At 41.5% G+C, this 25,698-nt stretch overlaps 1 protein-coding gene across 3 annotated transcripts in view; it reads left to right on the plus strand.

Annotated features, from left to right (window-relative positions):
* The window catches only part of LOC309700966 (receptor tyrosine-protein kinase erbB-4-like), a 371,528-nt gene that overhangs the window by 299,545 nt on the left and 46,285 nt on the right, over positions 1-25,698 (plus strand). For all 3 annotated transcript variants that reach the window (XM_082524896.1, XM_082524894.1, XM_082524895.1), the window contains exons 18-20: positions 1,900-2,022; positions 3,762-3,860; positions 11,119-11,304. In XM_082524896.1, coding sequence (XP_082381022.1) covers positions 1,900-2,022; positions 3,762-3,860; positions 11,119-11,304 — 408 coding nt within the window. The remainder of the gene's footprint in view (positions 1-1,899; positions 2,023-3,761; positions 3,861-11,118; positions 11,305-25,698) is intronic.

The following is a 25,698-nucleotide window of genomic DNA, read 5'->3' on the forward strand; positions in this document are numbered from 1 at the left end:
GGGACTCGACAGTTGTTGATTCCCGTTTTTGGTGCCAGCCCCCAAAGTGGCCATGTGAGGAAGTGCAGCTTGGGCTCAGCACTGTATTCCCATGAGTTCTCCCAGCTAAAATGACACAGTACATATCAATGTAACCACGTGTGCATCAGCTGTTTTATTAGCTACATAAATGTACTTGGCAGACTCCCTTTTGCCTTGAGAGCTACTTTCATTCTTCATGGCACAGATTCAGCAAGTATGCCCAAACAGTTGCATTAAATGTGTGCATAGTTCACAGTTAACTGTCAGGTAATGCTTCTATCAGCATTTGAAGCGATTTGAAAAACGTCATCAAGGCAGCACTTTAAATGGCGGGGTTACTGCAACGTACATTGCAAAGAAAAATAAGAAAATTGATGTTTGGAGTTTAAAAAAAAAATAGGTCCATTTTCTTGACCTTGGAAAGAAAATTCAGTTTCTCTCCATGTTAGATTTATGATCCAAACCTTTTAAAACATCTCACATGTGCCCCAATGTGATACAGCTGTGGCCATTTGTTTCCGCACTTCATCTTAACGCTTGTACAAAAACGCGATTTTGGTGCTCTACAGACCGAACGAGGTTTCAAACAGCACGTTACCGTCACTCGATCCACTCAGTCATCCTCTCATCGCTCCTTCCTTTCCCTCTTTCATCTCACTCACTTCCCCCCGTCTTATGAAATTTGTCATTTCCCTTCCCCTGCTCTAACTCACTACCTGCAGTGACATCTCAGCGGGCTTTACACTGCGCCTTCAGGACCGGCTATAACAATAGCCATTAAACGACGTGTCATTGCCGAGCTGCGGGCAATGTCATCTATTCTGCAGACCGGACCGGCGCTGCGATTGCCGGTCCTATTGTGCTGATGGTTTTATATCACATTGAGTAAGTGCTTGTATGGCTGACCGACTGATATATGGTCTCATTATATTGTTTGATGGTCGTGGCCAAGCCGGGTGATTATGCCGCTGATAAACCGCAGCGAATGAGGGACCCGATATGCTCATTAAGACACGTATTGATCAGGTGCATTGACTTTGTGTGTGTGTGTGCTTGATCTGAGATGTGTACTATAGGCTGCCTGGATGAAAATGTGTGTGTGGCTTTCTCTCTTGCCTCTGGCTCAGATCTTTTCACGGCTCGGTTACAGGTGCCAGCTCCTGCTTTTTTCATACTTAGTCGCCGAGGCTTTGTTTAGCGGCTAGCGGTGAAGGCGGGTGGCCAGGCCAGCTGCTGGGATGCTGCTCAGTGTCAGCTGTTACTGGCAGGGAGGCGGCGTGCGGAGGAGGCTTGTCATAACCTTGAATTGGAATTGTTTTGTATGTGCACAGCTGGTGAGCTGCTGCTCTTTGTCGACTGTGATAGCAGCTGACACCAGACTGTGATTTGCCTAGTGGTGGGCACGCTGCTGTCCACTCTGGCAACTGCCAGTTCTGACAGAACTCCACATTCACACCCCCGAATTATTTGTCTTTCATAAATGTGTGTGTGTGTTGCAGAATCATAACTATCAGGGCCGTACAGTCTCAGTTTTTTGGCTTCTTTTTTTTATTTGCTGCAAATAAAAACCTTGTGTTCACCTTCCACCGCTCTTTCCTAGACTTGCTTTTTACTTATTATTTTAAATGGAGCGGCCTCACCCTGCTGCATGCTCCCGGTGGCTCTGAAGATGTGTTTTAGCATTCACAGTGCCAAGTAGCAGGAGGTTAAAAATATTTGGATTTGATGTAAAAGAAAGGCACACTTCTAGTTTTCGATAGCTTTGCAATAAAAACAATAGCTGCCAGGAGGTTTTCTTCACATTCTTGGCACCAGATGAGACAGAGAGTGGGATAAATAGTCTTAATATGAGTGTGTCTGTGTGTTTTGCTTCCTCAGCTGGTGGAGCCCCTGACCCCCAGTGGAACTGCTCCAAACCAGGCCCAGCTGCGGATCCTGAAAGAGACAGAGCTGAAGAGGGTGAAGATTTTGGGTTCGGGAGCTTTCGGAACAGTCTACAAGGTCAGTGTGTGGTAAAGCCATCCTGCAGACTCTGGTGCCGATCAATATCAAGTAAATACAGGGTATTGCTGATACCTTTAAGTTGTAAAGGCAGCTTACAGTATGTAGGGGACAGCAGTGTGTCACAACTTGTTGTGTTGTGTTAACACAATAAAACACATCTTTCAGCTTTTCATGTATTTTGAAAGCCAAAATGCCAGATAGTTGCTGTGCTATCAGATGCACTAATCACTGTTTAGTTACAGCTTTCTGATTGGCGTAGACATAGAGTATGGCACCAACCTGTGAGCACATCTCTCTTAACCCTGCCGTATAGGCTGAATCACACCAGTCCCTGCTTCTCCACAGCAACATATTTAAACTGTAGATGATTTGCTGGATATTGGTAAAATATTTGGTCAACTTCAATGTTATGACACAACACTGACAAATTAACACTACTGGAACTTTTATGGCCCTACACTGTAAATGTCCAAGTCAACAAAACATAAGATTTACATCATTTAAGTAGCTTCTTTAAGCTAGCTACGTATTAATGATGATCAGTTTCTTGCTCTTCTCCCACACGGTGACATTATTTACCCGTCCAGAGTGAAAACGCATGTAGCTGACCGTCCTTTGAAAGCTTTCATCCTGGCAGTAGGGTAAGATGAAGGATTCTATAAAAGATACACGTAGATGTGACTGAAGTGGAGCTCTGAGTTAGAAATCGCCACTTGGGATTTAAATAAGGAGAGATCATTAGCAGGAATTGAACATCATTTATTGATGTACGGAATTCAATTTCAGGTATTTACCGGTTAGACCAGAATGGCGGGTGGGTTGCGTGACAGCATCTGCAAACTAGAATGACAGATAACCAGTGATATTTAATGTCTGCAGAGTGGAGGCTGATGGGCCTGAAGGAGGCAGGCAGAAAGATGACTGGACTACACCAGTGATGTCACAATGAGCTTGACTGCATGGTAAAGTGGTCACGTGACTGAATAGAAATTCAGTTGTTGACAATCAACACCTGATGTTCAGATATCTTTCATAGGTCATATTTGAGGGGTATTTTTTCTAATGTCCCCAAAAATAAACAAAATATAGACCTTATCACGCAAGTGTGGAGGGCAATACCAATACCAGCATAGGTGTCAGACCTCTCTCGGTTGAAGAACAACCTCTGAACAACAAACACAAACCTTTTCTTTTGTCACAGCGTTTCCTGACAGACACAAGCTGAGGGCGGCTCAAGGACCTGGAACAGAAGTTGCTGTTTGCTTGCCAAATTCGCTGCCCTTGGCAAAATTATTCATAGCACCCCGAAAATCAGCAGAATCCATCAAATAAATACTGCACGTTCTACCGCTGGCTCCAAATTCCTCTGGATTCCTCTACTCATCTGCCCGTTTTAAGGCATATTTTATTTAAATTAATCTGCATGCAATTTATGGCAGTACAATCCCACAGCAGTTTGCTTTTAGCAGAATTTAAGCCTCATAAAGTGAATTGAAATTGTGATATTTGTCTTTTCTAATCGCTTTATCCAAAGGGTTTTAAACTTAGTTATGCACGAGCTAATTGTTGAAGGCCAACGGTATTTTTTGAAGATGGGGTTGGATTTATTAGAGCTGCAGGAGACAGTTAAACACAACAACCACCATTCAAAGTCAGTTCTGCGGTAGCTCTGTGTGTGAGTGTGTGCCAGGGGTTGTTTATTGGGTACATTTATGGTGATTGCTTGTATATTTCAGGGCATCTGGGTCCCAGAAGGTGAGACGGTGAAGATCCCCGTGGCTATTAAAATCCTCAATGAGACCACCGGTCCTAAAGCCAACGTGGAGTTCATGGACGTGAGTATTTATATCGCAACAATTTGTATCTGTTTTCGGCCGTGTGTGTGTGAATGTGCGTGCGCGAGCCATAAAGCGTTGTCACAGAGACTGCCGGGTCTGTCGCTTTGTGGAATTGTGCATTTGGCGGTAAATTCTTACGAGAGCACCTTCTCAGTCGGAGCCTGTAATAAAGTGAACTCCACCACGCTGTACAGCCAGCCATGTATGGAACAAGACTCTATTAAAGAACAGCACTAGTTTATGAGATATGGCTTTATAGCAATGCAGGAATGATGGAAGGGAGAGGAAGATGAGGAAGGGCAGGCGGTGGAATTTCCATTTTTTTCTTTCTTTCCTTTTTTTTCAAATACACAAGCTTTTGTGTCTCATTTATCACAAGGTTGTGCAAAAAGGTGCCTCATCATTATACAATTGTGGATGCTGGATCATGAACCCTTTCATCTAGCTGTTCATTTCTGTCTTTTTAAAAGCAAATATCCCGTTGTTTTCAAATCCACCTTTTCATTTGGGGGGATTTTTGCCTCTTCTTGATCTTATGTGGCACTGAAATGGAGTATTGTTGCATTTCAGGTTGCTGATTGGGAAAAACAGGTCAGCTTAATGTCTCATTATTGTACTCTATGCATGTGACGAACATGGTCTGTGTTTTGTTTCTTTCCTTTAATTCAGCCAGAATAAAGATTTGAATAGATTATAATGAGAACGTAAATGAAATAGCTGTATGTGATATGCAGATGTTGGAGAACAGCATAAAAAATAATGAAATTGAATTGTTAGCAAAACAATGTGGATAAAAGGTTATCAGTAGCATGCAAAAAAAAGTTATTAAGCCTCGCAGTTGTAATTATTAGTCAAGTAAAGTACCCCGTCTTTTGAGTTTTAAGGTTTTAAAAAGTTTGTAAATACAAGCTCAGACCAAGCAGACATGCCATAAGTCGCTGCGTTACTAATTTTAGGCAAAGATAAGTAAAAATGCAGAATCAGAGTGTGAAAAACTAATTCCACTCTCACCGCTTCCACATGAATTAAGGGGGTAGATAGCAGCTTGATGCAGATTATTAAATACTCTTGATTACCTGATCATCAGGAAGTGTGAGCACCTCTATAAAAGCAGACGTTTTTGTCAGTTTGAGTTATAAAGTCATTTCCAAACAATCTGAAGTCCGTCAGTCTGCAGTGAGAAAGATTATTCACAGGCAGAAAAACATTCAAGATAGTCCCCAATCATCCCAGGAGTTGACATCTCTGCTAATTCAGTCCAAGGTCAGATCGTGCAGTGTTCAGAGACACTGCAAAAAACCCAGTAGCTACATCTCAGACTCGACAGGCCTCACTGGCACATGGCATTTGGTTGCTTAGGAAGAGAGGGAAGGGACGGCGGCGAAAGAGAGAGAGTGATGTCGATAGCAGATTTTAAAATTTGAGAGAGATTTGTGATCTTTTGCGTGTTTGGAGTGTGTAGTTAGCGTGTAGTGTAGTCAAAGATGCCACCAGTGTCTCCAGGGGGACAAAAGGAGGAGTGATACACCCCGGAGGTGTCGGGGCAGTAATGTGCCGCTCTGTCTGGTGCTTGAAGTGGCACAAATACTTTGTGTGGCATCTTATTGTGGCACCTGATGGGGAAAACACACCTGAGACATCGGCTGCATTTAATGCAAACAGTTGTACCTTTGCTCTTTGCTGCATTTGTACATAATCTTTTAAAATGTGCAATTTATGTTTGCATTTCAAGTTATAAAAATGCTTTGTTTAACATGTTTGTGGTTGTTACAGTAAAAACATCGAACTTTTTGCTTCTCAGATTTTGTGCTTTTTTTTGGTGATTTTAGTTCCATTGTGTTAAAGGGAACCCCGGCTATTAACACATGTTTGCACTAAAATATGCATTTTGCTTTCAATAACACATATGTGGTATTAAAATACGCCAAATGTTTTCCTTTTAAGCACATTTTGATATTATTTGTATCCCACTGTAATTTTACTGTATAAAGAGCTAACATCTCCAACATTTCTGGACTAGTTAGTCATTATAAGAAGTGTTTATGAACTAAAAATCACGAACGTGGGATACTGTTAGTCCATGATTTCGAAAGGCCAGTGTATGCTCCCAACGCAGGGGAAACAAATTTTACCTAGTTTGGCACAACGGCTTCAAAGTTTTGCTGCACTGTGTTGCATGGAGAATCTGTAAAAATAACGATATCGTAATTTCACTGTATAATAGAAATTAGAATTCTATTAATGTTTTTATCATGCGGTTATGCGATACCATGGATAGCTGCTACCATAAAATTAAGCTCTTTACACCAAACGCTCTCAGTCGCCGTTGCCATTGGCAAGCAGTAGCCGCATAGACACCAGTAGTTTTCCCTCACTCTCGCGTCCTCGTGTGACGGATTGTTTTCATCTTCATCTAAAGTAAGTACTGGTTGACTATTTTCATCATCTCTCTCGGTTTGCTCTGGTTGAAACTGGAGAGGTTGAACAGAAGCCATTTCCAGTGCGCTTCTAACTGTGAACTCGATGTGGTGCAACCATGTGACGTCACTACCTAGAGTGCATTGAGAAGTAAATAACGATGGTGACCTACTGGTAAACTGGTTTTATATAAAATGTGCTTAAAAGGAAAATATTTGGCGTATTTGGATACCACATATATGTTATTGAAAACACAGTGCATATTTTAGCGCAAACATGTGTTAATAGCCTTTAATGTGTTAATACAGTATGAAAAATAACTGCAAAGTCAGACATGTGAGGTTGTGCTGAAAAGAATGATACCTAACAAGGCAAGGTAAACTGTTTCTAAAGGTGAAATTGAAAGTAGTCAAAAAACAGCCTTTTATAACCTTGAACCCAGTGGGTCAGTACAGTTAAGCCAGAGGAAGCTTATTTAAAGAGTAGCGACACTCCCACTCACATGTGCACTTGGACACACAACCCAGAGGAAGGTGTCCACGCTGGATGAACGCTAATTGGACTGATATCATGCCGGAGTCTGGTATCCAGTTCTCATAGACCATCCGTGATCCTTACACGTAGCATAGTGCTAACAACTGCGAGACAGATGACAAGCAGTAGTAAGCAATCTTAGTATTGATCACACAGTGATCAATACTAAGAATGTTAATGCAAAAATCAAACACTAAAATCAATCACTAAAATCAATCACTAAAATCAAACACTAAAATCAATACTAAGAATGTTAATGCAAAAATCAAACACTAAAATCATTATTCACAACTAGCTGACTACCAACCACAGTGCGAACCACTTTATTCTCTCTCCCGTCGCACACACAGCTGCGCTCCGTCCTGTGTTTCCCCATTTCTGGGCACTTTTTTTAATCTCCCTCCTTTTCATCGGTCCCTCTCTTCCTCTTTCTCGGTGTCTCTCCCAGTGGGCGTCCCTGTCCATCCAGAGCCAATATGCTCTGTCTGCTGGCTTGTTAAACAGCAATCTAAAGGCAGGCTCACGCTTCGCCACTGAGAAACTGGCCACTGGAGTGCCAGCTCCAAACACTCTCTGAAAGTCCGCACACACACACACACACACATAACCAAACACGCTCTGTGCAACAAAAAATAAGCCTCCCCATGGGGTGAGGGAGGCGGGGTGGGGTGGCCTTGCCTGCGAGAGATGCAGAGTGAATTGCTCGTGTTTGCAAATATGTGGATTTGACTCGATTATGTGACGTGTGAAATGTAAAGGCCCTGACAATACATTCATTTAATACATCTGCTCCACTTTTGTAGCACTCGCGCGCAGACACCCACACGCACTAGCACAGGCGCAAGTTTCACACGGCTCTGCCAGTCTATCAACTCTTGTTTGTGCAAGTGTGTGTGAGGGGGGCAAGTGAGCAAGGGAGCGAGATGGAAAAGGAGGGTCAGCCGGCAGTAATGGAGGTCGGCGCTCAGGGAGATGAGAGGGAAACCAAAACACACGCACACACACACACACACACACGGGCAAATCCTCATAACATTTGCCCGGAGAGTAGAAAGCAGGAGCAAGAGTTTAGCCCGACACAGTTTACGACTCCCAGGTCTCTATTGAGATCACAGTCTGAGAATAAAAGTGCTCTTCCCCCTTTTTTTCCCTTCCTCTCTGGATCCCGAGGCGAGGCACATTCCTGGTGCAGAGGTGGCTGATGGCGAGTGGTTGGGGGCAGAGGGGGAGCAGGTGGTTTTAAGAAGTGAAAAAGTAGTGGCACAACTTCAGTGCTGCGAGGCTCTGCTTAAATCAGGCCACTGATGGTGCCAAAAGCCTCACGACGGCCTATGGCCCCGCTGCTGTTTAGAATTAATCTACTCGCGCACCACCCACACTGCCACCACCTCTCTCCCTCTCAGCTCATTCTTTAGCATCTAAATTTAAAAAGGCACCTCATCTATCCATCGGCTGCCCCGGGGCCAAGCCTGGATATACACCTCCTCAACCGCTTGCCGTATGCAAAGACGGAGAGAGAGAAAGTGTGCGTGTGTGTCCTTGAGGGCGTGAGTGTTTTCGAGAGCTGCCAAGAGAGTGTGTCTGCATGTCAGTGAGAGAGAGAGAGAGAGAGAGAGAGAGCCCGAGAGAGGCAATAGGAGACGAGAACGAGTGAAGTGAGTGTTTCTGAGCGATGGCACTGAAGTGCAGCTTCTGCTCAGCCGTAACGCGTATACGCGCCGGCCACAAGTATCGGTCCTCGCCATCATAACACTTCATCACCGGCACACATCCTTCTGCTCGCAGCGCCGCAATAACAATTACCCAACGTTGACTCCCAACTGTTCAGACCCCTGCGTCCATCTGCTGCAGAGAGAGACGGAGAGGGAGGACAGAAAATGTATTTACACGCCAAAATGACAACAAGAGCGAGAAATTCTGAAGCAGCTTCTGGAATCAGAGGCGCAGTAACTTTGTGTTAGACAGCAGCGTGGATTCTAAGCATGCACGTTTCACTGTGTTTTTTTTCTTTTAATTGGAGCATCATTTAAGAACCTCTGTGTGTTGTGCATGCTAAAATATAGATTAAAAAGGCTGTGTTTGTGCAGCTTTGAAGAAGGGTTCTGCAGGGTTTTCTCTCACTATGAGTTTACTCAGGGCAGATGCTGTGCATGCAGATATAGTAATCATCTCACAAATATTAATTTATGCATCTAACTTCATTTCTATTAGGAATTCTTTGGTAGACACTGTAGTGTTATCCAAGGGTAACAGCTTGATCTGTCATAGAAAAAAAAGGATAATAGAACCTAATGCTGCTCAATAAACTTAATATTTATAATGTTGATTGTTTTCCTACAAAAACCCAGAATAAAGATTCCAACATACTTTGAGCCCAGAGCGTCAGATGTTATGACAACGTGTCCTTTGGCGTCAGTGCCTTAAAAAACTGGGTTTACGGAAATGTTGAAACAGGAATGTCTTGACAACTTGATGACTTTAAAGAGTTAAAGTCGTCAAGTTTTGTTTGTATGAGTTCCCATTAGAGGCGGGAATCACCCGACACAAAACAATGTTATTGTGATTTTGAACATTTTGCAGTATCTTGAGTTAGAGTTAAACGTTGTCAATACCTGCTTTATTCAGTGAGGTTACCTCGCCTCCGTTATTGTTGTGTTGCAAAATTAGGCTTGTTAAGCACACTAAAACCTGCCATAAATGTTGACGTAACACAGTCAGTCTGCAACCAGTCTGTGATTGGATGGGGTCAAGTTGGCAATTAAATGCAGTTTGTTTCTGATAAGCGATTAACTGTGATAAATCGTGGAAAATCATTGAGATTCAATCAGACTGATACCAACATGTTTGCAGCCTGTCTGCTTTTATAAATCAGAAAGCAATTATTTGCAGACCTTTAACAATCTCTCTGATAGTGTTTGCAAGCCGTCCAAGTCAGACTGCAATTGTTTGCAGAAAGGTTGCCTCCTATCAGGCAACCTGTGCAGTCGCCTTGAGATTAAAAGTGGTCACGAGTGTTCAACACCCCCAAACTCTGGGCAGCTATTTAGTCACGGGTCACTAATGTTTCTTTTAAATGTCCAATTTTTTTTTTTTACTCGCCTTCCTGAGCCGTTACCTTGCTCTGAAGTACGAGGTAGCTTTATCAGGCTAATTGTGTCTAGTGTGTGATGGTTTTTAGTTGAGCTGATTTAATATAAGGCCTCTCAGTTAATATTATGTCAGGATGGCGGTGCATAAGATGAGTACTTTGTAAGATTTTTATTTATGTAATAAAATATTGATATTTTGTGTGCCTTTATCCACACAATATCACTAGATAAATATCATTGTGCAGTTGTGCACCAATCTCTACTTCCTATGATATCAAATTTAAGTTGAAATAAACCTCAGTGTTTGCGTAAATCTTACCACAAAGACTTCAGTGAGATAATGTGAATGTTGAGTGTGTGAAAACATGGCAGTTTCCTGGTTGATAAACTCATCTCATTGCATCACCATCTTTCCAACATCTAAAAATGAACTGTTTCCCTCTTTAATCAGCATCAGTATTTTCACAGCTAGTGCATCAAGGTACCAAAGTGCCAAACGGCTCCCTGTGTGTGTCTTGATGATGCTAACTTTTTTCAAAATATCAGATTTTTTTTTTGCACCTACAACACCTGAAAAAAGCAGCAGATCATTTTAATTTTGGATTTTATGTCTACTAAACCTGAATTATGCATGATATATTATGAAGTCATCACATTGCCTAGCAACCACCAAACACAGACTAATCAGACAATACTCCAGAGTGGGCAGGTACAGTAATAGTATAGAAAAAGAAGCAGGACGTTTCTCCATTGTTGTCCGTCATTTTAATTGGTGGAGGTTTTATTGAATGGTCATGAATTTGTGACGTATAGGAGGATGTTGGTCTCAGTTTCATGTTTTTCCTTAAATTTTTTAACCAGGTCACAAACAGCCCAGTGTGGGTTGTTTCCACACGCTAAATGAGCAAATTTTCAGGAACTAGATTACAAATAAATTTTCACACATTGCCACCTTTTGAATCAGGTTCTTTTTTTCAGATTTCAGTGTGCCAACTAAAAATAACAAAAATATATATGACTACAATTTAATGATATTGAAATTGCGCAAAAAGGTCAAAGGGGGAAGCTGCAAGCTTAAAATTGTGTTCAATGCGACACAAATATAGTACAGAAAGCAAAGAAGCTCCAAAGTATCTGAAGAGAAGTTTCTTGAACCCTGTAAGTCAGCAGTCTTCTTAGTCCATTTTTGTCCTCCTTCCCCCCCTCTCACCCAGGAGGCCCTGATCATGGCCAGCATGGAGCACCCCCACCTGGTGCGTCTCCTCGGTGTCTGCCTGAGCCCCACCATCCAGCTGGTCACCCAGCTCATGCCCCACGGCTGCCTCCTCGACTATGTGCACGAGCACAAGGACAACATTGGATCGCAGCTGCTGCTCAACTGGTGTGTCCAAATTGCAAAGGTAAATGACTATAATCAGGTCGAAAGAGGACGGCGTCTGTTTGTGCTGTGGTGTTTGTGCATTACTGTACTACTGGCAGGTGTGAGGGCGGCATTGGATTTTATGGATTTGTGTTCTTGTTGGACGAGTCTGCCTTATTTTTTTTCATCCCCAGCCAAAAATTTGGCTGAAGGTGACATGGAGAGGCTTGCCAAGTGCAGTGTCAAACCGAACGAGTGTGATTTTTTTTCTAAAATATGATCTCATTGCACTTTCCAAATTTGTATTTAAACAGCTTTCAAAACAATTTTTGAGCTGCTATCACAAACACAAATGTCCCTAAGCTGCCGACCTTTCAGTTGGATGCTTTACTTACTTGGGTTTCTGTTGTAGTTTTCCAGGCTTTGTGGAACTGTATAAACATCTACATTATGCAAACCCAGAGCAGTCATAACAAAATCAAAAAAGCAGCTGCATGCATTTGAAAAACAATATAGAGCGCCGCAGTGTGTTGCTGTTGAAATTCAGGTGTAAATCAGTTTTCACAGCCCTTTAAATGACATGATAGGTTACTGACGGTGAGCAAGACTGAGGCCTAGCTTGCCTTGGAGCTTGTCCTTGAAGCATTCGACATGGAGGCCCTGATCATGGCCAGCATATTCTTTCAGCGTCATAACAAACATTTAAATTACAGACCCATTCTTTGCTGCCCAAACAAAATCTGCACTCAGAATCGTTGAAACAGCAGTAAGGCTTGAAATACTGTGTGCGTGCTTTTGCTTACCCAAAGAACATTTGTGTTTTGTTTGCAAATTAGGTTGATGCAGCCAGAGTGCTTGATAGTGTAACTGCCTGGTAAGATTTAACTTCTCTGAGTTATAACTCTGGGATGGCAGTGGGGTGCCTGGCTGCAATTACATGCTGTGCAGGCAGACATCTGCTGTGATACAGAGGCATCCCCCCATCAGTTTTGGAAGCGGTACATGCAAAAGAGGATCTGACAGAAGTCTGACTTACCGCTGATCACACTGATCGCAGTTAAGACAAGGGAACAACTTTTGACTTTAATGCTGTTAAAGTTTTGGATTCTGAGCACTTCTGCCCGTCGAGGTTTAAGTCGAGCAAAGAGACAAAGGAACCAGCTCGACTGTGCCTCCAGGAAATGTTTTTGTAATTTAAAATCGTAGCTGTTTCGCTAGCTGGTTGGTCTGGATATACATCAGAGGTTTTGGACAAAGTGAACAACTCCATCGTATCTGCGCTAAACCAGTCGGGATGGTCCGAAAAACACAGCTTCATTTATGCCATTAATCCAACTTCAAAAGGAAGTGAGCAAGCTTTCCGTTTCCATTTTGGCAGCGCCCCATTTTCCCAAGGGGTTGCCACAGCAGGTAGCTCTGCATATTTGATTTGGCAGATTTTTACACCTGTTACCCTTTCTGACGCAACCCCTAATATAAAATGTGTCAGAATCTGAAGTGGAAAAAGTCTCATGAAGCAAATAAGGGGGAAAAACGGGGGGATTATAAAAAATATCTCAGTATAGTTGTAAAGTTTACATACTTCATTATGCTAACAAACTCTTTAGATTAGGATTATCGCTGAAATTTCAAACGAAATATAATACTCAGGAAAATACCCAAAAAATTCACAGTCTTTGTTTTTTGTAAAGATGAGAATAATACATCAATCACATCACTGTTTTCTTTTTTTCTGATGTAACAGTGAATTGATATATGACAACTATATCTTAAGATGCTCTTGCTGGTACAATTTCTAAAAATCTTTTTTTTTTATACTTAATATCTTTTTAATCTCTGGATTTAGGAATAGTGGGAATAATGTATTCTGTTAACATTACTAATGTTACCAATAGGAAGCACTAATAATGTTTGCTGACTAGGTCCAATATTAATATTATCTTTTTGTTATAAGCCATGGCCACTAGCTCCTACCATTATAATAACTTAATAGATCAGCCAGTGTTGCTATCTGATAATTGCTAATAGTTTAATGGCTAACATTAGCATGTGCACCAGCTATGTCAACATTTATGATATAACTGTTTAATATTTTAATATTGAAACAGAAGATTTACTGACATCTAACATACCTCATAAATTGTTTAGTTTTGACATCAGCTACTATTCACGTGTTCAGCTGCTAGTGAGGGGAGGGGCTGTGACCTGACGGTCTGCAACGGTTCTGTGGGAAGTTGTGTCAGTTGAAGGAGGCAAAGTTGACACTGTTCATATCGATAATGTTGATAATGTTGATCCAATAATAATTCCTAGTATTGATTTTTGGACCCTGGTCTAGAAAAGGAGGAGCAACATTGGAACCCATTGGCTGGGGCCATTTATCAGACAAATATGACCTCCTGTCGCGTTCAATGGTCATTCATTGCAGTCTAGCGATGAATGAGGAGAAATTAAAAACATCAAACAGAGGACATAATTAGCCACAGCCATAGCCTCTACTGTAAAAATAACTTAATAAATCGACTAATGTGGTTAGCAGGTAACTGCTAATTGTTAAACAGCCAATGTTAATGTGTGCACCGGCCAGGTTGACATTTAGTACTTTTCAAACAGGAACTTTCCTGACCTTTTGTAATTCATCTTAAAGTGTAGTTCAGTCTGTTGATATTAACTACTTTTCATGCGTTCAGCTGCTAGTGAGGAGAGGGGCTGCTACCAGCGGTGCTGTTTGAAGTTGTGTTTCAACTGAAGGTGGCACTGTTCGTATCGATACTGTTGCAAATGAGTATCTAATCTGATGATAACTCTTAGTATAAAATAGTATTTGAGTAGTGTTTTATTTTTATTTTTTCTTTAGCAACGCTTTGCTAGATAAAGTGCTAGCAATATGGGAACCCACCAGTTAGGGTCATCAGACAGACATGTAACATGCTTGTCTACAGTCTGGGAATGAAAGAGGAGAAACTAAAAACATCAAACAGAGGACATCAGATAAGAACCTGTGGTTGTAAATTAGCTTTGTAGCCAACGTGTTCATTTTTTTTTAAATATCCAATCGGAGTTTTAACCCGTACGCAGTCAAAGTTCAGCCAACTGTAGTTAGGTAAATACACTTTGGATTGCAAACTGAAACCAGATTCTGGTTCTTCACCTACCATATAATATATTACGTTTATTATGCAGTGATCTGATTTTCATATGTAGTGAGTGAGAGCCTGAACGGCTCTTCATCTGTTCCAGCAGGTCTATCATTTTTGCTTATCATTACTTTGATGACTTGCTAATCTTTTATTGTATCTGCTGCTAAACTGATAAAGCTGTCAAACATGGACCTTACTGTACACAGGCAGTGCTGGTTTTTGTTCTCAAAAACTGGTTCTGTTTAAGTTTTCATCAAATAACGTACATGTGCACTTTAAAGCAATGTTTGTGTAGTAAATAAAACCACAGTAAGAAATGCCTACTGCACCAAACACTGTTCTTATACACGCAGGCCCTGTTTTCAGCTATAAACACACTAACACCACACTAATGTTAACATTAACCCCTGAAAACTGGTGTGATAGCATGACAAAACTGTGTGTTCAGAATGTGTATGAAAAGCGATTCACAGAGTATTCTTCAGATAATTGCCTGTTTCTAAAGCACTTTTTATCAGAATTGATTTGTATTGGCAAAGTATTCTCTTGTTTCATCACTCTGAGTCAGCGATGAGAGCGTCGGGTTCACAGGGTTAGTGGGAGGTGGGTTAGCGTGAGAGGGCTTAACCCTTTATTCTCCAATGATAGATGATTCCCAAGAGCCTGAGGAACAGGTTACTTAAGGAGGTACTTATTGCTGTAATTGGATTTAGTTTCACCTGTGGTAGCAGGAGGGGAAATGTCAGGTTGTGGTAGTTTTGAAGGCGATGGAGAGCAAGGGGAGACTATTCAAAACCATCCTCTACCCTTCCTGTACTGTGGCATTCAACTGATTGTGACCAGTACCAATAACAGCTGTTCAGTCTTGATGTAGGGTTGGAATGAAGCTGCTCGTCTGATTGAAAATCGTATTTGGATAATTTGTTTTTATTGAGTGAATTAGTGAATCGGCATAGTGGAGGAATAGAGACAAACTGTTCCTGTTAGCCCTAAACAGGCTTGTATTTCCCTTTATTGTTTCCATTATTATCAATAACTAGCAGCTATCAGCGTGCTGGCTGGATTGTCACCACCTGGGGCTTAATGACAGGCCATGATTTGCAATGTTAAAATGACTCATCACTGAGAACTACATTTGCAGTGGCAGCATCTCAGTGTGTTGTTTGAAAGGCTTATTTTGTTTTCAAGGTAGAGTATCAACAAAAACAAAAATCTAACAAAGAGTAAAGAGTCCTGACTCAGGGGTGACTCTCAGACAAGTTCTAATCGTCGAAGGCACTGGAACTTTTAACTTTCGTCAGAGGATGTAGGGGACCTGTAGTCTTTATTTCCAGCTTCTTTTTCATTTAGCTTTGTGTGATTCCGAGTTTAAAATAATCTTTTTTAAGATAAGCATTTAGAAGAAAGACTTTATTAGTTGCAGCTTGCTACTTCCAGAGTTGACTCCCTTTTCCTTCCCTTCAGTTTCCTGTTCTTATTTGGCAGGAGTGGCTCTCGGTGTGGTCTTCTGTTTTAAGGTTCGCTGTGTTGTGCGTTCAGAGATGCTCTTATGCAAACTTCGGTTGAAACAGTGTTGCCAATATCAGCTTGAAGCACACTTAATCAAAAATGAACACATCTTTCTACCAAGCTGTTTAATGAATTCAGCTTCCAATTTGACTTTTCAACAGCCTGATTAAAAAAATGAAAAAGCCTGGTGCAGTCTAGAAATAAAAATCAAATAGCTTGTCAACCCGAGTTGCTGAGAGGCTAGTATTTATAATCCGAGCTGCTAGTTGCACAATTAATGGGCTGGTCCTTATATATAGTCCTTTTCTTCTGTTCCTGAACACTCAAAGCAGTTAAAACATGCCACAGTCACCCAGTCAAACATGCACTTTTTGCTATGCTTAAGTGCTTTCCTTCAAACATTCACCCTCCAATGGATGCAACTTGGGGTTCAGTATCTTGCCCAAGGATAACTGGCATGCATAATGGAGAAGTCAGGGATCAAACCACCAACCTTCCAGTTAAAAGATGACCTACTCTAACTCCTGTATATGCCCACTATAACCAAATATATTCAGAGTGATCCCATTATTTTCCCTTTTCAGCGTAGCTCTAGCATACTACATGGATTTGTAAGAAATGTGAAGAATATAGGTCCATATATTGCTACCTGAATACTTTTTATTCGAGAAGTATCAGAACTGATCCCAGAAACCCATGTTTGATGTTCTCTAATTAAAAGGTACATATACAGGTACTTTTGAAAATCAGTGATTTTTAGGAAATCTCACATGAGTGACTGTGAACATAGCTGTGTTTTTTTGTATGGGGGAAAAATTGATGTGTTGTGTTGGGTTTGAACCAGAAAGCTCATGCTGGAACACACAAAAAAATGGTTGCCTTTCAAAGGTATAGTCACGTGTATGACCTGGTGTGGTATTCAGCCAATAGAAGAGAATCAATTTGACTTCTTATGAGCCCCACCCCCTTCTTACAGTAAGGTGTTGCCAGGTACTGCAGGGAGCCCATTTAGCAGCATGGGTTTTCTAAGCCACACAAGCCCAGTGCACGGAGTTAAAAATGCTCACAGCGGGGGACCAAGGTAGCGTGGTTCTTTTGTGTTAAGTTAGCCTCTTGGATCCTCCTCACAGGTCCTCCATCACATAGCTCTAAGATATTTTTCAAGCCAGAAAAAGACTGAATTTCTCTGTGGTGTATGTTTTTGCATCCCTGTCTATCTGCACACGTGCTTGTGTGTGTTTGGGCATGTGAGCCGAATAAATAACTCAGAGCCCTCTTCTCTGAGTGATCTTGGCACTCTCAAGGTAATGACGAGGAACCTCTTCTCCAGGAGAAAGAGCATCCTTCAGAAGACGCACAATTTTCTAGCAAAGGGGAAAATAATTTCCCCTTGCTCTTCAGTTAGCTTTGAAAGAGGTGGGAGGAAAAGGTATATAAAAAAAACACAAAAAACAGAGTTCAAGAAACAGCATACAAAAGGTCGCTCGACATATGGCACCAGACCAAGCATCCACTGTGAACTGCTGCATACGCATTCATCAAACGCACCCCATTGTATCATGAGTACTAACAGTGATAGTCAGGTCTTTACAGAGAAACACTTTGACATTTTGTGAAATCACCTGCTTCAACTACTTGGTAAGAGTTGGACTGGATGACTGATAGCACTCATGTATGTCCGGTTGTTTTTCAGACACTGGCGAGAGCCTGGTGTTACCCTTCAACTAAGCTCAACTACCAGTGGCTCCAACTTCACATTTAATGAACAGACATGAGTGTGTTACCGGCTTTCTCATCTAAACTGCCTACAAGCAGATTTCAGGAAAATGTCAAGCTTTTTTTTTTTTAGCTAAAGTACAACTGCCACAGTTATTTAATAACAAATTCAGAAATTTCAAGATTATTGCAGAAGTTTTACCAGTACACTCTATTATCAGTGGTGAAAGTATTACATGCAACATGCAGACCAAAAAAATGCAATTTAGTCTGATTGTAACAAGTTTGCAGTGCCGGTGGAGCAACTTGAGGAATCTTATCATGACATTTCTAGGAAAAATTAGTGGTTGCGTGGCTCAGGGGGTTGGGAAGCGTATCTGTAACCGGAAGGTCGCCGGTTCGATCCCTGGGCTCTCTGTCCTGGTCGTTGTGTCCTTGGGCAAGACACTTTACCCTACCGCCTACTGGTGATGGCCAGAGGGGCCGATGGCGCGATATGGCAGCCTCGCCTCTGTCAGTCTGCCCCAGGGCAGCTGTGGCTACAACTGTAGCTACCTCCACCAGTGTGTGAATGCGAGAGTGAATGAATAGTGGCATTGTAAAGCGCTTTGGGTGCCTTGAAAAGCGCCATATAAATCCAATCCATTATTATATAAATATTTGGGGTTTGAAACACTGTGGACACAATTACACAGGTAGGCTGGTGGGAGGGAGCCTGTCTTTAAGTGACCAAATTCCAAATGGCACCAGTTGCATTCATTCTCTGTTTTGCAAATAATTTCTGTCTACTTTATGAGTGCAGACAGGGCCAATACACTGGAATCAGTCTGAGTCACTCTGCACTGATGGGCTTAACTCTTTTGCAGCATGTCCCTTTGCCATAGGGGACTCAAAGCTGGCTGCCAACTGGTTGTATTCTGGTTATATTCCTATAAAAAGGAAGGTTTCCAAGCACCTGTATCATTTTACAGTTACTTCACTATCTGCACCAAATTTGTTGTTATCTGTTAAGGAATTGCTGAATCTGTTTAAAATCTATGAGGTTCTGGCTTCACTATCTTAATGTGTATAAAGTGCAATCAAAGCAATACAACAGCCTGAACGGCATTTCATAAATCTGCCTCTAAAAGTTAACAACACATCCCTGATACAAATGTAGCCACTGTCCCCTTCCCAAATAGGAAAGATTGTGTTAGTATTGCTTTAAAATGCTATTTCTGGTGCTTTGTGGACAGGTGCACTTGGGTCAGGTGGGTTTTCCCCTCAGAAGCATCTGGACATAACTTCTAGAACTCATGGCGAGTGTGCTGTTGACCCAGTGCGTCTTGTTTTGCTTTTAGACTAACAGATGTTTTTTAGGGGTCTGGGTCATAGCTGAATACTAAGTTTATCATCACATATGATGATCTTCCTGAAGGTGTTAACAGTTTGGACTTTGTGGGTCCTGCTCCTTAATTGTTTCATGCAGTCCTGCTTAAGAATTGTCCATAACATCCAGTGTAGTGTAGCTTTAAGGCCGTAAAAAACTAATTGGGAATTCTAAAGTACAACTACCTGAACAAGCATATTATTTTGAATAAAATATAAATATAATTTAGTTCCCAGAACAGTTGTGGAGCTATCTGTGCATGCTGCCAAAACCATGAAACCCTGGCACAGGAAGGCTGTTTTTCATTTTTCACCATACTGTAACGTGGTGGCAACTTGCCAGTCCCCCCCAGCACCGCTACCACAACAACTACACAAACACCCGCCGTATGTGGGCTCTGACCCGGGCAGGTGACTGCTGTGCCACAAATTGATTGGCCGAGGCCTGTCGCCAGGCAGTGACTCTTCATCACTGAGTGTTTTGGGCATTGAGATAATGGCCCCCATTAATCTAGAGCCACACTCAGGGCTGTTTCACTCCCACTGCCACACACGAACACACACACACACACACACACACACACACACACACACACACACACACACACACACACACACACACAATGACTGACACTCACATGCACTTGCACACATAACCCACACAGAGGTCTCTTTAGATGTGTGTGAATAGCCTCTAAATTATAAGTCTCGATCTTTCCTTTCCTTTTTATGCTCTTTCCTTTATCCCTCTGCCGGTTTTCCTCACTCATCTGTTGTTTCTTTTCCTCGTTTTTTTTCCAGGACTTCCTCTTTATGTCCTTTCTTTCTTTTTTCTATTTTTATTACACTCATTCATTTTCCTCTTCTTTTCTTTTTGACACCCTTCTTCCTTTTCTCTTCACATTCGATTTTGTTTTTTCATCATAACCCCGTCCTGTCTTCCTTTCATTTATCCTTCCCTTTCCCCTTTCTTTGCTCCATTTCCATTTATTTCCTTCCTTTCTGCTTTTCTTTCCACATCATTTCTTTTTCCTTCTTCTTTCTCTTTCATTTCCACAATATTTTCATTCTTCTTCTTATTTTGTTTCCATGTCATTGTCTCTTACTTCCTTTTTCTTTTCTTTCCTTTCATCTGTTTCAGTTTTTTCTTAACTAATTCTTTTCTTCCCATATCCTTTTTACACGTCTTCCCATCCTTCCTTCCTTCTGACTTAATTTTGACATTTTCTTTTCTTATAGTTTCTTGCTTGTTTTCTATATTTCTGTATTTTCCTGTTCTGTTTTTTGCCATTTGTTTTACAGTACGTTCAATCTTCTTTTTTAATTTTAAATTCCTTCTTTAATTCTCTTGTTACCCCCCACATCTCCTGTCTTTCCTCATTTGTGCCTATGTTATCATTTGTTTTCTTATTTTGTGTGGTCCTGTGTCTCTATATCATGTCCTACATTTCCCACTTCAGCCCTCAGATCCTTAGATGACCCCCCTGTGCTCATATTTACACGTGTCCTCCTATCTGTTTCTGCATCTCCTCTATATCTCACTCAGTGAATCTCTCTCCTCCCTCTTTTTCCCGCTCCCTCTCACACTCATATTAGGAGCATTTTTTTTCATTAGGTATTGGATTATTAATGGAATAATTAGTAATGGGATGTATTTTAATGAACAAATCAATCACTGAATTAAATATGGGTTTGAAACTGAATGTATGCGGGGCTACAGTAGTCTTTTAATTTGGCTCCCCTCTCCCCTTTCCCTCTCTGTCTTCCATTCACGGTCTCTCTCCTCAGGCTCGGTATAATGAAAGCAGAATACATTCAGCGAGTAGCTGTCCTGCCACTAAAATGATTGGCTTTTGCAGGGAAGCTCTGGCTGGACAACGGTCTCCACTGGGGGTTTTTTTTATGGTGGGGGGGTAGAGGTGGGACGGCTGTAGGAACGAGGGGGTTGTATCTCGGCCACTGTCAGCGAGTGAACAGTGAGACAGTGGGGTCATTTGTATTTGTACCAGTGCACGTGACGCCCTGCAGGAAACACCTTGCAGTCAGATTTTGGACTCTGCTGTCACTGTGGCTCCGTGCTAACACTGGCCTCGTAGCATTTCTGCACACTGTTAAAATATGCAAGAAGGTGTGTGTGTGTGTGTGTGTGTGTGTGTGTGTGTGTGTGTGTGTGTGTGTGTGTGTGTGTGTGTGTGTGAACAAGCAATGACACAAACCCCTTCACACACACACCAACAAACTGTAAAATAAGGCAAAATCAGCAGGGACTTTTTTGTTCATGCGTGTGTGCTCTTCCACGTGCAGTTAGAGTTGCATCCTGCGGCGGCTCCCCGGAGATGCCACCCCAATGGCACGAGATCCAATCTGGTCAAGCTTAGCGTGGAGCCCTCTGTGTCACTCACTTCCCTGTGAAACGCCTCTCGGTGCTGAGCAAACACATCTCGCCTGCACTTATTAGCCCAGCCTTAACACTTCTTCTTCCTCCTTCTGCTGCTTGTTCTCTTTTCCCTCCCAACACGTTTCCCCTCATATTACCCTCCCTCGCTAAAATAACGGAGTCAATCTTTTGCTTGGAATCAAATCATCTCCCTCCTGCGCTCGTGTGTCTATCATGCCATCGCATGTCAGTGAAATGTCTCAATACTCTCAGCATGCAGATGTGGACCTGGACAGGTGTGTTTTCTGAGATGAGATTGCCCTGATTTGATGGTTTTGTTTCCCTCCCGTTACACAGTTAAGTTTCCTGCTGGAAAAGTGAAAAAGAAGGAGTCACTTTTCAGGGCACAAAGGACAAAAACCCTGAGGCTGGGCCTTTTGGAGTGAATCAAAAACATCTTTAACATGTATTTTCACATGTTACATAAACAGCAAGATTTTTGGAATTCACTTTTTGAATGATGTAGTGATGCTAATACTGTTTCTTACTGGTATGGTTTGTACTGACAACGTGCAGGCATGTAGGGGGTGATATATGCTGTTGTAAATATCATGTTACTCTGGACCTCTGACCTCTCCTTCAAGGTCAAATAAGGTCAAACTTTCATAAAATCTTATCTTTAAAACTGCGTTTAAATTTCTGCTTCCTTTTTTATTGGCAACATTTTTTTATGCCAGGATATAACAGTTTAAATAGATAACAACATGTTCAAGGTTCCTGAAATAAGTATCACTGTTTTTGGAAAAGTAAGTGAACTTGTGATCAAAACGCTTGATATTTATAACTAAACATTTAAACTAATTTTACTAAATTGGTGTAGCCGCATGAATAAAATAATAATTGTGCTCAAAATTATGTCAGGTGTATTAAAATGAGTTTCAGCAGGGCTAATAACAAAAGCCTGCGCTTTGCATTTGTTTTTACTGCAATACAGTATGTTTAAAAAAAAAAGGAAGCAAAGGAAGCACAATGAATACATACAAGATACTAGGAAAGGAAAAAAACTACATAGCAAGAAATTATATTAGTCAGACACTCCATTAAAAACCCTCCAGAAGGCTCCAAGGGCACAAACAGAGAAATCGAGTTACTCAGTCACCCACATGGATCAAAGAAGCTGCGACCTTTATTTGTACCAGGCTGTAAACATTATTTTAAACATGGGAGACTTTGGGAACTGACCACATTGCAGTTCCTCAAGTGGCCACTAGAGGAACTGTAGTTTTTACCTCTTCTCAGCTCCAGAGGTTACCCATGGTAACAATGATATCACAAATCAGTCATCATGTGATATATGATAGACTCGTTATATAGTAATAATAATAATAATAATGGATTGCATTTATATAGCGCTTTTCGGGACCCCTCAAAGCGCTTTACAATGCCACTATTCATTCACTCTCACACACTGGTGGAGGCAAGCTGCCATATCACGCCATCGGCCCCTCTGGCCATCACCAGTAGGCGGCAGGTGAAGTGTCTTGCCCAAGGACACAACGACCGAGACTGTCCGAGCCGGGGCTCGAACCGACAACCTTCCGATTACAGGACGAACACCCAACTCTTGAGCCACGATCGCGAGTAAGACAGTTATCTAAGATTCATGGCAATATTTGTATAGAAGAAGAAAAAATGGCCACCGTGTACGTGTATCATATTGATCGAGTGTGTTGATGCATCTATTCTGTTCTGTATTCTGTTAGCTCTCGATTAGCTTTCCTCTTAAGTCTGGTGTCATTATACAATGTGTTTATATTGTGGTATCAATAGCTTGTCCCTGCCCTATTCGCTTATCACAGTGTTGACTCCCATTGTCGTGTAGCTGATAAGTAAATGAGACCAAACGACTGTAAAAATGCTCAGTTATGCGGTAAACTCACTGTATCGATTACTATTTTTTCAGTCATTGTTTGGTTGCCGTATCATAGACCCAGTACATTTTTCAACAAGCAGAAGAAGAAATAGAAATCTCAGTTTACTGCTATTGACATCTCATTTCTACATTGTGCCTCTGCTGTTACAATCACATCTACGGTTGTAGTACTGTGAATAGGAACAAAGCCGATGTCAATATAAATGTTTAAGTTGAGCAGTTGGTTTGGTGTACAAAGATGTCTTTGATTTCTCTCTGTAGTGCCGTGATACCCGAAAAATCCTCCAGTGCAGGGTTTGTTCTCTTGTATAGAGTTCCCTCACAGATCTTAAATCTCTCTTTAGCCGTCATTGAAACTACTACAGCCAACTGCCTGCCGGGGTCTGGTGAAGATAACAGTCTGAGCAGACTCAGAAAACCCCAAAAGATAGTCATCAAGCATCTTCTGAGAGTTATGCTTACACAATGTGCTAGTAAAAGCACAGCCGTTTATGTGAATAACTACACAGTTCTGCTGTGATTTTTTAATACACTCAGTATTTGGACCCTTAAAATAATGCAGTAGGTTTGTCAAAGATGTTATAATAACCACTGAGGAATTACCTTCATTTTGACCAAGTGTGTCACCTTCCTCAGAATGCTCATTTTCAGGTCTCATGTTTAAAATATAATACATTATTAATTAACAGCAACACCTTTTAGTTTACACACCAGATATCTCTCCCCATTGGCGTCCTTTAGCTGGGAATAAAAGGCGCTGCAGCGGAAGCAATTAACCACAGAGTGATGAAAATGTTTCACTGTGCACTGAAAAGCAATTACGAACTGAAGAGTAGCATGATTCCTGTCAACAATGTCCATTTAAATTCCTGTTAACATCTGATGAGCAAATCTAATACAGCCAGGAGGTGAAACATGTTTTTCCACGTGCGTGTGTTCATCACTGGCATGTTGAACATAAGCAGAAACTAGTACACGCGTGGTGTATGTCAGGGAAGCGGAGAAACATGATTTTAATGTGCAGATTTAAAAAAGCTTACTAACTTCAACCCTGTTATGTCTCTACTGTTGCTAATGTTCTGATATCTATGAAATCAGAAGTGGCTGAGCTTGAAATGTGGCAACTTCTTGGCCTAAAAAGGTGAGCCAAAACTGCAGTTTGTTTGGTCTCTAACTGATTCGCATAGTCAAATGCTGTTTGCATGGAAGATGCTGACTTGTCTGCATCTTGTCTGCAAGTATTGGTCATCTACTTGCCGATTGGTATTAAAACGTAAAAGTAAAATCAACAAGCTTTTTGAAGATCCTTTTCACTGCTGCTCTGTAGGCAGTTAGCTTGCAGACGTGTGGGTGTTTCAATGACTGCAGCAACCGGATAGCAAACAAACCAATCATGAGGGGGTAAACCTCTTTGCAACCACTTTTCACCTAGCGGTTGGTAGCAACCACTCAACAACCATTCAGGGAATACAGATCTTTCCACAGTAATCAGAGGGTACCAGGGGGTCACTGAGTGCTTGTATGACTGCAGGAATGGATTTAACAGACAGCCAACAACCACGACCAACAACTAGCCAACTGCTGGCTGTAGATCCAGAGGTAGAGTGGGGTGTCGACCAATTAAAAGGTTGGTGGTTCGCTCCCTGATCCTCCAGTCTGTGTGTCAAAATAACCCCCAAGTTATCCCAAGCGCATCCATCGGAGTGTGAATCTTAGCCGGGGTGTGATTGGGTGAATAAGACTTGTAGTAGAAAGTTCTCTGAGTGCTCAGAGTAGACGAGTGCTATGCAAGTATCAGCCCATTTGCCATTTTTCAGACGGTTGACAGCTTGTTTCTTGACCTCTGTGACTTACTAGGATCTTAAAACCTCCATTCAAGTCACTTTGAAGTGTGGTTTCGCTTTGGAGCATTTTAAATCACTTATATGACAAATAACATATTTTGTTTTGTGTTTAAATTTGCAAAATGCTCCTTGACAGCCAAGCTGCTGGGCATTGGCTGAAAACTTCACTCAACCCTCTTGTCCAAGATATGGGCACTACTTGCTGTAAAAAAACAATGCTGTTTCCAAAATATGTTATACTACAAGTGGTGACATTCATTTTTAACACTCTATTTTTGATGTCAGCAGGTTTTTATTCCACATCCATTCAAGTGTCCCTCCAAACAAACTGCTTAAACAGATTTGAGCACTTTCTAAAGCTTTTTTTTTTCCGAATCCAGATATGACAAATTGTCACTGGATGCCAGCTCTAGCAGTGAAAATAGCACATTTTAAAATCCTTCACACCAAAGGAGTATATCATATATTTTAGCACGTAAGCCAAATGATTGATGAATTCCTTTTAGTCTATATTTTCCACTAAAAACACATTATATAAAGTTATAGT

Source organism: Aulonocara stuartgranti (assembly GCF_965226115.1).
Source record: "Aulonocara stuartgranti genome assembly, chromosome: 23".
Classification (NCBI taxonomy): domain Eukaryota; kingdom Metazoa; phylum Chordata; class Actinopteri; order Cichliformes; family Cichlidae; genus Aulonocara; species Aulonocara stuartgranti.